Source organism: Ranitomeya imitator, chromosome 6 (genome assembly GCF_032444005.1).
Source record: "Ranitomeya imitator isolate aRanImi1 chromosome 6, aRanImi1.pri, whole genome shotgun sequence".
Classification (NCBI taxonomy): Eukaryota; Metazoa; Chordata; class Amphibia; order Anura; family Dendrobatidae; genus Ranitomeya; species Ranitomeya imitator.
The window spans coordinates 220,226,380-220,240,184 of NC_091287.1; the positions used below are offsets into that span (position 1 = coordinate 220,226,380).

Consider the following 13,805-nt stretch of genomic DNA (forward strand, 5'->3'; position numbering starts at 1 on the left):
GGGGCTTTTGGGACTCTTACCCCCATCATCCGACACCTGCTGCCACTAATAACAGTGACAGTAGGTGCAGATGATCGGGGTATTCCACAGCTGCCGGCTGCGATCTAAGGAAAGAAATTAATGGAAAAACCCGACGTGGGCATTTTCTTGAACCAAACAGACAAACTTCCCAGCTGGGGGCTGCAACCCCCAGATGTCAGCTTCTGCAAAGTTGATTATCAAGAAAAGAGGGGTCCCCCACGCTGTTTTTTTAATTAATTAAATAATAAAAAAAAACAGCGTGGGATCCCCCATTTTGACAACCAGCCTTGCTAAAGCTCACAGCTGGGGCTGCTATTCTCAGACTGGTAAGGTGACAGCTGACATCAAGCCCACCTAATTCCCCGACGCTCTCGATCTCCTGTAATAAAAGTAAAATAATAAACCAACAATATACCATACCTGTCCGTCGTTGTGTCCCACGCTGTAATCCATGTCTGGGGGCTAAATAGTTTTCAACCAGGACAGTGCCAAGATGCGACCGTCCTGGCTGAAAACCACTGGTGAAATAAGCTGCTGAGAGCGCAGCATCATTCACCAGTGGTGACATCATCGAGGCCGGGCTGAACTGCGCTGACCTCAGGAAAGTGGGAAAAAGCCGGTGATATCACCGCTGGTGAATGATGCTGCAGTGGTTTTCAGCTTTGGAATACCCCGATCATCCGCACCTACTGTCAACTGTCACTGTTAGTAGCGGCAGAAGGTGTCAGATGATGGGGGTAAGAGTCCCAAAAGCCCCCACCTGCTGGTGTTTGGACTTTAATATAACACTCTTGATTCTCCTCTGCTCGCCGACAGAGCAGGGGAGAATGATGAGAGCCGGACTCCGCACCTGCCGCCTGGGAAGAGCACTTACTGTAGTTCATTTGAATGGGTCTACATGTGTACGTGCCCCCGGTACATGTGAAAACTGTTACCACACGTACCCGAGACGCGGACGTGTGAAAGAGTCCTTAGAGCGCGTCCACACATTATGGCCCCAATTTTTCTTTTTCTTTTTGGCAATGACCTTTTTGCTGCAATTTTTTAAAATCACATCAAAATAGTACATTTCTGCTGCAGTTACTTAAAACAGAACATGACTGCAACATGTAAACATAACCTTAAAGAAAACAGTAGAGTTGGATTTGCGTTGATTGCAAGCATCATGATTTTTTAATATTAAATATTTAGTTGGCTTTTGACGTACGGCAATACTGACTTTTTAGCTAAACTTGGGTTCAAATGTGTTGTCCAAAAACACCACCTCGTGACATGCTTAGTGAGTCTGAACTTACACTTATCTCATTTACATCTTACATGAATATTTGTGCTTTTTTTCTTGTTTTATAGATTGAAATGTCCGTATGAAACTTCCGTAGAGTTGGCCGCTTTCTGCTTGCAAGGTAGGAGTATAGAAATAAGTATATGGAATGCCACAGTTTAAAATCTACTATATAATTGTCTAAGGTCCACTTCCGTCTTTCTGTCTGTCTGTCTGTAACGGAAATCGCAAGTCGCTGATTGGTCGCGGCAAAACAGCCACGACCAATCAGCGACGGGCACAGTCCGGCAGCAAAATGGCGGCTCCTTACTCCCCGTAGTCAGCGCCCGCTCCATACTCCCGTCCAGTCAGCGCTCACAGAGGGTTAATGGCAGCTTTAGTGGACCGGGTTATGCCGCGGTGTAACGCACTCCGTTAACGCTGCTATTAACCCTGTGTGACCAACTTTTTACTATTGATGCTGCTTATGTAGCATCAATAGTAAAAATCTAATGTTAAAAATAATAAAATAAAAAATAGTTATATATTCACCGTCCATCGGCCCCACGGATCCACAACAGGCCTTTCCCGCTCCTCGCGACGCTCCGGTGACCGCGCTATGCATTGCGATCTCGCGAGATGATGGCGTAGCGGTCTCGTGAGACCGCTACATCATCTCGCGAGACCGCAATGCACTCTTGGGACAGGAGCGCGCGAGGAGCATCGGTAAACGCTTCACCTGGATCCGGGGGCCAACGGAGTATATAACTATTTTTAATTTTAATTCTTTTTTTTTTTTAACAGGGATATGATGACCACATTGACTATATACTATGTGGGCTGTGCAATATACTACGTGGGCTGTGCAATAGACTACATGGGCTGTTCAATAGACTACATGGGCTGTTCAATAGACTACGTGGGCTGTGCAATAGACTACGTGGGCTGTGCAATAGACTACGTGGGCTGTGCAATAGACTACGTGGGCTGTGCAATAGACTACGTGGGCTGTGCAATAGACTACGTGGGCTGTGCAATAGACTACGTGGGCTGTGCAATAGACTACGTGGGCTGTGCAATATACTACGTGGGCTGTGCAATATACTACGTGGGCTGTGCAATATACTACGTGGGCTGTGCAATATACTACGTGGGCTGTGCAATATACTACGTGGGCTGTGCAATATACTACGTGGGCTGTGCAATATACTACGTGGGCTGTGCAATATACTACGTGGGCTGTGCAATATACTACGTGGGCTGTGCAATATACTACGTGGGCTGTGCAATATACTACGTGGGCTGTGCAATATACTACGTGGGCTGTGCAATATACTACGTGGGCTGTGCAATATACTACGTGGGCTGTGCAATATACTACGTGGGCTGTGCATTATACTACGTGGCTGTGCAATATACTACGTGGCTGTGCAATATACTACGTGGCTGTGCAATATCCTACGTGGGCTGTGTTATACACTACGTGGGCTGTTATACACTACGTGGGCTGTGTTATACACTACGTGGGCTGTGTTATACACTACGTGGGCTGTGTTATACACTACGTGGGCTGTGTTATACACTACGTGGGCTGTGTTATATACTACGTGGGCTGTGTTATATACTACGTGGGCTGTTATATACTACGTGGGCTGTGTTATATACTACGTGGGCTGTGTTATATACTACGTTGGCTGTGTTATATACTACGTGGGCTGTGTTATACACTACGTGGGCTGTGTTATACACTACGTGGGCTGTGTTATACACTACGTGGACTGTGTTACCTACTGCGTGCTTGGGCTGTTATATACTACGTGAGCTGTGTTATATGCTACATGGGCTGCTATACACTACGTGGCTGTGTTATATGCTATGTGGGCTGTTATACACTATGTGGGCTGTGCTATATACTACGTGGCCGGCCGCAAACAATCAGCGACGGGCACAGTTTGGCCGCGAATTGGCGCAGGATTTGAACCATGCTTCACTAATTGGTCGTGGCCGAATCCTGTGTATTCAATGTATTATTCTAAAATCTTCATAAATAAACTACATACATATTCTAGAATACCTGATGCGTTAGAATCGGGCTACCATCTAGTAAATATATAAATATACATATTGTAAGGAGGCTGTCAGACACATAATGGATTTAGGACATTTAGGGCTAAGGGATCAATCGGCCACGAAATGCTGATTGTGAGCAGCTTGAAGAGTTGGGAGATGGCTGCTCACCATGTCTGGGTGTGGTTCCCTTTGTAAAATGAGGACGATTTGTCTCACATATGTCTGTGTATATAGAGGTGTGCAGTTATCCTGGATTGAGTGCCTTTGCTGAAAGGACTAAGAATCTGGTCTCTAACCCTGGCGGGGAAACCTCCACTGTTGTATGGATTTTTTTTGCTTTTTAATTTACTCTGTGCCATACAAGGGCTGTATTTGAGTTTTCCTGTGATATGATTTATGAGGACTGAAATAAACCAGATGAACTTTTAAATAAAAACTGTTCCTGTGATACCTCATATCGCTCCCAAGTGAGTAGCATTGTTACAATATATACAGTTCTTTGAAAAGTATTCATACTCCATTAACTTTTCCACATTTTTTTCACGTTACGCCCATGGATTTTAAGTGATCTACCAACACAAAGTATCAATAAAATCCTGAGTGATAAATTCCTTCCAGAACTCAAATAGCTGGCAACTTGAGTCCACCTGTGTGTAATATATTGCCAGTCTAACTACAGCTGTTCTGTGAAGGCATCAGAGGTTTGTTTCAGAACATTAGGGATCAAACAGCATTATGAAAAGAAAGAAACACTCGAGATAGGTCAAGGATAAGGTTGTGGAGAAGGGTAAACCAGAGTTAGATTCTAAAAAAAATATCCCAAGCTCTGAACATCTCATGTAGCACTTTCTAAACCAGCATTCAATAATAGGAGTATGACACATCTGCAAACCTACCAAGACATGGTCGTTCACTTAAATCGACATCCTAAGCAAGGAAGTCACTAATTAAAGAATCAGCTAACACCATGTTCACTCTGGGGGAGCTACCGATAATCAAGCATCGGGGTGCTCAGGCACGCTCGTTACTCGAGTATCGTGAATGCTTAAGCGCCATGCTAGAGTCCCCACTCCGCATGTTTCGCGCTTGTTAACCAATGAACATGCAGAGATTGCCCACCATACATCATAATGCTGTGTGTTAAGGAAGAGTTGTTAAAGGAGGGAGCGCATATTATACGGCATGATATGTCAGGGTTTAATATTGCTATTGCAGTACTTTTATACTACTGCTGCAGCATTAAAACAATCCTGGTCAGGGCTAAATATTTTCCTTTCTGTAGTAAAACTGCTGTTAGCTGCATTCAGTGGAGGGAAAGTCTATGATTAGAGGCATCTAGGCAGGGTTTAATATTGCTATAGCAGTACTTGTATACAGCTGCTGCTGCATCGTTAAAACAGTCCTTGTGAGGGCTAAATATTTTATTTTTTTATATTAATGCCAGAGAGTTTCCAGGAATATATACCTAATTTAAAATGCACAAGGCTTGCAGTAAGGGACAGGAAGTGAACGTGCTGCTGATGGTGCAAGCAGAGGCAGTTGGCCAGGTTAAACCGTGCCTGCTGCGGAAGCCCAACAAACTTTGCAGGGGGAGCGTGGAACACCAATCTTGAAGCCAGAACAGTGTGAACAGCTGGTCGGCCTGATGGCAGATAATGCTTCCAGAATGTTCCCCAGCACCACACCCTGTCTTCCACAAAGTCCTGTCTCATTAGCCAATCGTCAGGACCACATAATCCTCGCCCTGATCCTCCTTCCACCCACCATGGCGAGTCCAAGGAGACATGGGATGCCACATTCGGACACTCTAAGGAGCTCTTTACATTTTCGTTTATCAATTCTAACCTCACACCGCACATTTCAAGAGGGACATTAGGAGCTTTTGTGTAGTGATGACCAAATATTTGAGCAGCCATGGTCAGAAGAAGATGATGGTGGGGAATGGCAATTAGTGTCTTGAGGTACATTATGAAGAAACAGATGCCAAAAAGTAATGTTAAGTCAACAAGTCAGGAGGACCAAAGAGCTTAAGTGGAAGGTGAGGTGGTGGACGATGAAGTTACTGACCCAACCTGGGAAGGTGTCATGTAGAGCGAGGCCAACAGCGCAGAGTCGGAGGGATCTACAGCACCTAAACAGGCAGGAAGAGGCAGTGGGGGTGGCCAGAGGGAGAAGTTGGACAACTGTTCCCCAGAGAAATCACACATGTCAAATTCACAGGCCAAGGGTTAGGTATTTCCTAGTCCCCCAAACACTAATCGGGCACATTTCCAGACTGTTTGCCCAGAAAATGTTGCAGTTTAGGCTTGTAGACACTGAGGCTTTCCGCAGCCTCATGACTGTGGCCATCCCTTGGTCCCCATTACTTGGTAGGTCCAATTAACCACCTACACATGGACAAGTTCTTGTGGCTAGATGCACTACATTTCCCTGACGGCACACTGGGTGAACTTAGTGGAGGCCGGGACCAGATCGGACCCTGGGACAGCACACGTGATACCGCTGCTGAGGATGGCGGTCCCTAATTCAATCCGGGTTACCTTCACCTCCTACACCAGTTCCTGCACCCCTTCCTCCTCCTTCATCTCCGAATTGTCATCTCAAAGCATGCCATAAATGTTAGTCACAAGCTGGAAGCACTGCAGCACTGCCTCAGGAAAGTGGCAACAGGCTCTGCTAAAACATATTTGTGTAGGTGACAAACTGCACACTGCCTTAGAGTTGTTGCAAGGTGTAACATATTAGACAGATCTGTGTCTCTCGCTGCTGAACCTACAATCAGGCACGGTGGTGAGTGATAATGGCCGTAACCTGTTGGCGGCTCTGAAGCTTTGCAACATGCCTGGCTCAAGTGCTTAACTTTGTGGTTTAGCGTTTTCTGAAAACCTACCAATATTTGCCTGAGTGACTGGTGAAGATGCTCCCTGTGTGCGCCTTTTTCTGCAAGTCAGCTGCAGCCGCTGCTGGTCGTCTGGCAGTGCTGCAGCAGCTCTTACAAATGCCAGCTCACCTACTGGTGCGCGACATTACCACTCGCTGGAACTCCACATTGCCAATGTTGGCAAGGCTTTGCGAGAAGCACAGGTCAGTAGTTGAATATCAGCTACAACATGCCAGTCGATATTCTGGTCAGCATCTGCACATAACCAATGAGAAGGCATGGATATCTGACATCTGTGAGTATGGCACACATGGCTGACTTTATATCCCGCTGCCTTTCCTGCAACCCTTGCATTTTATGTAATTTAACAAACACTGATTACTGGTTGTTCACTCTTCTCCACCCACGGTACAAAGAGAACTCTATCTCTCCTTTCTGCAGCGGGGAGGGCTAGTAAAATGGTGCAATAACAGAAGGCCCTAACCTAACAATTCGTAAAGAAAAAAAAATCCCATCTGACCTGCCCTGCCTCTTGTGTTTTGTCAGAGCGGGTTTTTAGTGTCGCCGAGGGCATCGTATATTATAGGCGCATCCGCTTGTCAACTGAAAATGCTGACAGGCTGACTCCTATCAAAATGAACTAGCACTGGATTGGCCCAGACTTCTCAATCTCACCGGATGACAGCAGCAGAATGTAAAGCCAATTCAAATATAGGGTCATCAGGCGGCACTCACTCAAAATCTTTATAGGGTCAACAGGTGTCCTTCACTCAAAATCTTGAGGATCATCATGTGACCCTCGCTTTTAATCTTGCCAGGGTGTGTATGATGCCCTACTTAATAATTTGCACAGAATGTGTATGAGGACTACCTCTACAATTCATATGTTTATATGTATGTATGTATACCCCTTCACCCAACCAGGCTAAATGTTTTTGAGCGCTTACACCTAGTGCAAAGGCTTTATCAGTCTAGGAGTCCCAATCCTTAAAAATGGGAAAAGAATGTTTTCTGATGCCCTCCTCTATTTGTCTTTCAGGGTGTATTGCAGTTTTTTCTTCAAATTTTTGGCAGCCCTTACACTTATTCAATAGGCTTTACTCCCACTACCTAACAATTTTAACACAATGTGGTATAATACCCTCCTTTATATCTAATACAGGATGTATCGGAGTCGCTCTTCCTTCTAAATTTTGACTGTTCTTGGATTCTATACATAGACTTTGTGAGTTTGAGACCCTCCTTAATAAATTTAAACAGGATGTGTCTGACAAATTCATACACACCACCAGGATGGATTTGATTTAAATCTAACTGATTTAAATCACGATTTAAATCACGATTTAAATCACTAGTCAGTAAGGCTTGATTTAAATCAGTGATTTAAATCAAAGTTTCTACCTAAACTAGTTCTTGCTACTTTAACATGCAAGTAGATGAAGATTTTTAGAATCACTTACTTTTTTCTCCCCAGTTTAATGGGTTAATCATTCATATTTGGACACCACTGTTCTGTTGTACTTAGGAAGGAGAAAAATAATCCTGACCTTAATAACAATTTAAATAGATTTATTCAACTGAAACAATAACAACATTACAGCATAAGTTATTTGCTTAAACAAACATCCATGTTTGTTAACTAATTTGGCTAAACAAAATATATATATATTATAAGAAACTTAGACTGTCAGCCCAGCCGACACATGAAAAACTTAAATACTACTGTCCCTGCTGTCCTCTGTAGCTCACTTGTCGTCATCTTCATCATCATCTTCTTCTTTGTTCCTATTCATAATCTGGAAAAGAAAAACAAGCTTTCCTGCTTTATTGGGTCCCAACCGATTTCTCAATTTAGAATGAATGAGTCCAAAGGAAGAGAATATTCTTTCATAGCCTGCAGAAGAAGCTACTGCTGTTAAAAGTGAAATCATTACTTGAACAGTCTCTAAATCCAAGCGCTTAAGTGACTTCCACCAGTTTACTGGTGTGACCTTCCTTAAAATATCTTCAGCAAACATATATTTCTTGAATGGTTCCCCCTTAGCTCTGAAGTTTATTATAGTTGGCATTAAAGATGGATGATTGCTGGATACCCATGTCATAGTTAACTCCTCTTCCTCAGCACTTAGGTTTTGACCCTGATATTGGATATTGACAATATTTGCCAAAAAATGAGCTGGAGTCAGTGCTTGTCCCATTCGTTTGTTTACTGCTTGTAATTTAATTCTGTCCATGTGTAGTTCTGTTTTTAAGTGTTCACTCAGTTCCTTCCAAATTTCAACAGCGTCCGCAATAAAACAGCTATTTTTCTGTATTTTGTTTAAAGCTTGAGAGATGGGTTTCAGGAAGCTCAGCATATGTTCAACATTTCTCTTAAGCCCAATGTTGAGGATTTTGGCCGTGACAGCGCCATCTATTTTATCTCGATTTTCTTCACAAAGTGTCATCAGAATAGGACAGTTTTTGATATACAGCTCAAAACAGTCCACCACAGAGTTCCATCTAACATCTTGTGGGAGCGTTAGCTTGGTTCCACCCATCCTTTTCAGAGCTGCTGCAGCAAAATGATTATTACGGAAGTATTTAGCAATTTCAACAACATTAGCCTTTATTTCTGGAACACTTAAGTCTTTGGCTAGGAGGTGCAGCAAATGAGCACTGCAACCATATGTTATTAGCAGCTTTGTATTCCCTCCCTGCTTTTCTAAATCTCTTCACATCTTGGATACGTTTGCAGCATTGTCAGTGACCAAACTGCATACTAGACATTTGAATTTTTGTTCACATGTCGTTATAGCTTTTACTGCCACTTCTTGTAAGTATTCTGCTGTGTGTGCATTTCCTGACGTATCAGTTGTTTGTGCAAGGAAGACTTTACCTTCTTCTGTTGTTATACAAGCACATACAATAGGATCATTGTGGACATTAGTCCACCCATCAATACTTAGGTTAACAATTTTACCCTCCAGAGCTGTTGCACATTGCTCCATTTCTCTGTCATACACTTGATCCAGCAGTTTCCCTGCAACATCAGCTCTGCTGGGTGTACTGTATCCTGGTCTCAGTGACTGAACTATATTAATGAAATGTGGGTTCTCAGTCAGACGGAAAGAAGAGTTCGTTGCATAAATAAACTGGGCAATTTTTTCATCAATCAACTCTTTTTCTAATCTGCTAGTTCTTATCGCAAACCTATCTATGGTGGTTCCAGGAGGTAAATGTTTTTTCTTCCTTTTCGGTGATGGTGATATGTGGCTGTGGGTGTCTGATGATGATGCTGCTGCTGCTAATGAAGCACTATCCTGGATGGATAACTCTGAAACTGTAGAACAGGATGATGGTGATCTTGAAGGTGGATAGTTTCCAGAATCCATGAATTCCCCTAAACAAAAAAGTCAATGCTGTTATTTTATTGTTTATACAATTTCTGCTTATTGTACACAACACATCACTGCCCCTGCCCCAAAAGGAATATTTGTTTTTCTTCATAACTGTACCAAATGACAGTAACATGCAGTAATAATAAGAAATATAATTTTTCTCACACATGACAGTTCAGTCTTTAGAAATAGGATTCAATAAAAATGTTTACCAACCTGAAGATCCTGCCTGTTCAGAAGTGTTTCTTTGGTCATCTTCATCACCGCACTTCTCATGATGTTGCCTCATTCGCGCCACCAGGCCTTGCATCTCTTTGTTGCATCGTTTGCATTTTGCACGCATGTCTGCCTTACCGATAGGCGAAGGAGCTTCATTAAAATATTCCCAAACTGGGTCTCTTTTACGGCCTGCTGCCATTATAAGGAAAGAATGTAATAAACCTCAAATCATACACACAAACAGATCTAGACTTGTCTGTCTGTGGCTATGCTGCAGTATTGTGCTCAAAGTTTCACTTTCATTTTCTTGTCTGTTTGCCCTTCCTCCTCCTCACACTTAGATTCACATTCTTCTTGTGTTGTGCAGATCTATTCCACTCCAAACAATCAGAAACTTATTGTCTAACTTCTTGGACTTGGCACTGAAGGGGTTGATTCTGTATTCATAGGTTTGTAGAACAATAGGATTAAGGTCTTTTTCTCAACTCTGTTCATGTTGTAACATTTTTGCCGTGAAGAAGAGGCTGGGACCTCTGCGGAGTCAAATTCAGTTTTGAGAACTGCGTAAGTAAAGCGACCGTCTGTGATAATATAGGAGAGAAACTGCCCACTAATCCTACAGAAACCTCTGGTAGAGCATGGCATTGTGAATGTTACACATATACAGCCTTTATTCTACTGAGTTAAACAACTCAGCTTTATCTCATGATGGAAGAACCTTTGGATGGTAAAATATTTTCCTCAAAAAGCAGTTTATTGAAAAAAATCCGATTTAAATAAAAAAAATCTGATTTAAATAAAAAAAATCCGATTTTTTTTATTTATTTATTTTTTTTGAAAAAAAACACATTGATTTTTATCCACCCTGCACACCACACCCTGCCAGATAATGTAGTAAAATTTTAAAATTACATTGTCCTGTGACTACCGGCAGGGGTAGTTTTATTTCCTCCTCTGCTGTGTCATTTACTGTAGGTAAATGGTTCAAGGTACGTGACCCCTGCGTCTCCACCTTTCTGGGTAATCCGAGGGACAGGGATAGACTAGGACCCTCCGTAGTTTAAGGATCAGGTAGGCGCCCACCATCCCTAGTCACTAGTTAACAGTGGATCATCATGAAGACCAGATTAGTAGCTGATGTGCTGTGTTGTGAATTCTGTTGTCAAGCTCCCTCCTGTGGTCATGAATGGTACTTCGGCTGGTTCTGTCCATGGGCTTCCTCTGGTGGTTGTGAGTGGAGCTGCGGCTTCTGAGTTTCCTTCCACAGGTGACGAGGTTAATTCATTAGCTGGCTGCTCTATTTAACTCCACTTAGATCATTGCTCCATGTCAATGTTCCAGTATTGGTCTAGTTCTCTCCTGGATCGTTCTTGTGACCTGTCTTCCCAGCTGAAGCTAAGTTCCTGCTTGTTTTTCTCTGGTTTGCTATTTTTCTGTCCAGCTTGCTATTTTGATTTTTTGTCTTGCTTGCTGGAAGCTCTGGGACGCAGAGGGAGCGCCTCCGCACCGTGAGTCGGTGCGGAGGGTCTTTTTGCGCCCTCTGCGTGGTCTTTTTGTAGTTTTTTGTGCTGACCGCAAAGTTACCTTTCCTATCCTCTGTCTGTTCAGTAAGTCGGGCCTCACTTTGCTAAACCTATTTCATCTCTGTGTTTGTAATTTTCCTCTTTACTCACAGTCATTATATGTGGGGGCCTGCCTTTTCCTTTGGGGAATTTCTCTGAGGCAAGGTAGGCTTATTTTTCTATCTCTAGGGCTAGCTAGTTTCTTAGGCTGTGTCGAGTTGCATAGGGAGCGTTAGGAGCAATCCACGGCTATTTCTAGTGTGTGTGATAGGATTAGGGATTGCGGTCAGCAGAGTTCCCACGTCTCAGAGCTGGTCCTATATTATTAGTAACTATCAGGTCATTTCGTGTGCTCTTAACCACCAGGTCCATTATTGTCCTTACCACCAGGTCATAACAGTGCTGCAAGGACAGCATCATTAGTAGGTTTTCTATCTGGTGGCAGAAAGACCCTCTGAAAATGGCAACTGCTATCACATGGAGATGTGTGCATGCAGCCATGCACCTTTCCAGGAGCTAAAAAATAAGTGTTGTGATGTCACATCCGGGTTGTATACTGGAAATGACTTGGCTGTGGTTGACATTGAATGGCACTGGGAAGACTCTAAGGGTATGTGTCCACGTTCAGGATTGCATCAGGATTTGGTCAGGATTTTTCATCAGTATTTGTAAGCCAAAACCAGGAGTGGAACAATTAGAGGAAAAGTATAATATAAACATATGCTCCACTTTTGCATTTATCACCCACTCCTGGTTTTGGCTTACAAATACTGATGAAAAATCCTGACCAAATCCTGATGCAATCCTGAACGTGGACACATACCCATATGGTGTTGGAGCGGTATGAGTCCCAGCCATGGTGTAGCATGGTTGGCAAAGAATGGCACTGGGGAGATGTGTGGTTCCATGAACAGGAAATGTCTTAAGCTCATAGTGACCTCATTTCCTTTTAATGGCCAATTGATCTGATTTGAAATCAGTCTCCTCTTCCAGAAAATTATGACCTCCTTTAAAAATCAGTCTGAGAACCCAATGATTGTCTTGTGTAAACAGATATCCGAGACATCTCCATTGTAGGGAAAGAGGTTTTTTTATTAAGATGATTACAACAGCTGGAGACAAGAATGTCTTTCATTTACCTGACATTCTTCTGCTATTTCAGTTCTTGTGTTTTTGTAAATATTTGAAACCTAGTACACCTACTTAGTTGCTTGTGACAGTTAACTGATTTTGTGCCATTTATATATTCTGCTCTTGTACTTCATGTAAAAATATCAGTGCAGTTATTTGCAGAGTATATATGGCATACAAAGTTGAAGGCCGCACAAACTGGAGACAGAAGAACAAAGACAACTATTATAAGTTATTATAGCAATTCTTTAAACCTTGTGATTTCTGCAGAATTTAATAGGTCATATGGCATGTAATTGTGTAAATAAAATGCCTCTTAGTAGAAATGACAAATATTGTATTGTGTTGTTGTCATGGGAACTGGTGCAAGAGACTAATTTTTCAATGGTAAACATTGCTATCTGTTGCTAGTTTCATTGTGGATTATAGACTGTATGGACATGTAATATTGATGACCTATTCTGATAGGTCATCAATATCAGATCAGTGGGTCGGAGCGTTGCTCTCTGCGCTGCTCTCCGCCGGCGCCAGACTGCCCTGCTTCGCGCAATTTTTCCTCTTATACTTCCGACACTGCGTGCTCTTAACAGGATCTCCCCACCCTCCTGGGACAGCAGGAAACTCCGTCTCACCAGAGCTTCCCCCAGGCTGCAGGGGAAGGTCTGCCTCCTCACAGCTTTCCCCCATGAAGAGAGGATGCAGCCCTTTTAGTTCCGTACCCGTGGTCCGGTCAACCTCCTTACATATGCATGGCTCCTCATCCCTATCCTCGTATGCCTGGCCCCTATGAGCAAAGCATAAAAAAAAAAAAACACATCCTACTTTCCTTCGCTGCGTGCCTTCGCTGCATCTTGTTCCGGTGCACACAGCTCCAGCGGCCAGGCGATCACATATCCCCACTCATTAAGATAATGAATATTTACTCTACTCCACGCCTATGGGAATGGAGAGATGTGAATATTCATAACTCTTAAGTAGCGCACACCCGTGATTGCCCGGCAGCTGCGGCGGACATGGTGTGCACTAAAAGAAATGAGTCTTCACTGCCAGAGCAGTGAATATTATTTTCTCTTTGGCAGCGGGCACAGGCTTTAGCCAGAGCAGCCAACTCCTGCCTCCTGTGACCCGCCTCTCCTCCTCCGCCGTCTTCTGGGACAATGACTCGAGTATAAGCCAAGGGAGGCGTTTTCAGCACAAAAAATGTGCTGAAAAATTTGACTTATACTCGAGTATATATGGTAACCACTTTGAGTCTCTGCTAATTCACATTATTTAAGGGG

General features: G+C 43.2%; 1 protein-coding gene across 1 annotated transcript in view; it reads left to right on the top strand.

The window, feature by feature from the left end:
- EPB41L4B (erythrocyte membrane protein band 4.1 like 4B) overlaps window positions 1–13,805 on the top strand; it is a 252,755-nt gene that overhangs the window by 158,658 nt on the left and 80,292 nt on the right. The window contains exon 6 of the mRNA XM_069730489.1: window positions 1,372–1,424. Within this exon, the coding sequence (XP_069586590.1) occupies window positions 1,372–1,424 (53 nt within the window). The remainder of the gene's footprint in view (window positions 1–1,371; window positions 1,425–13,805) is intronic.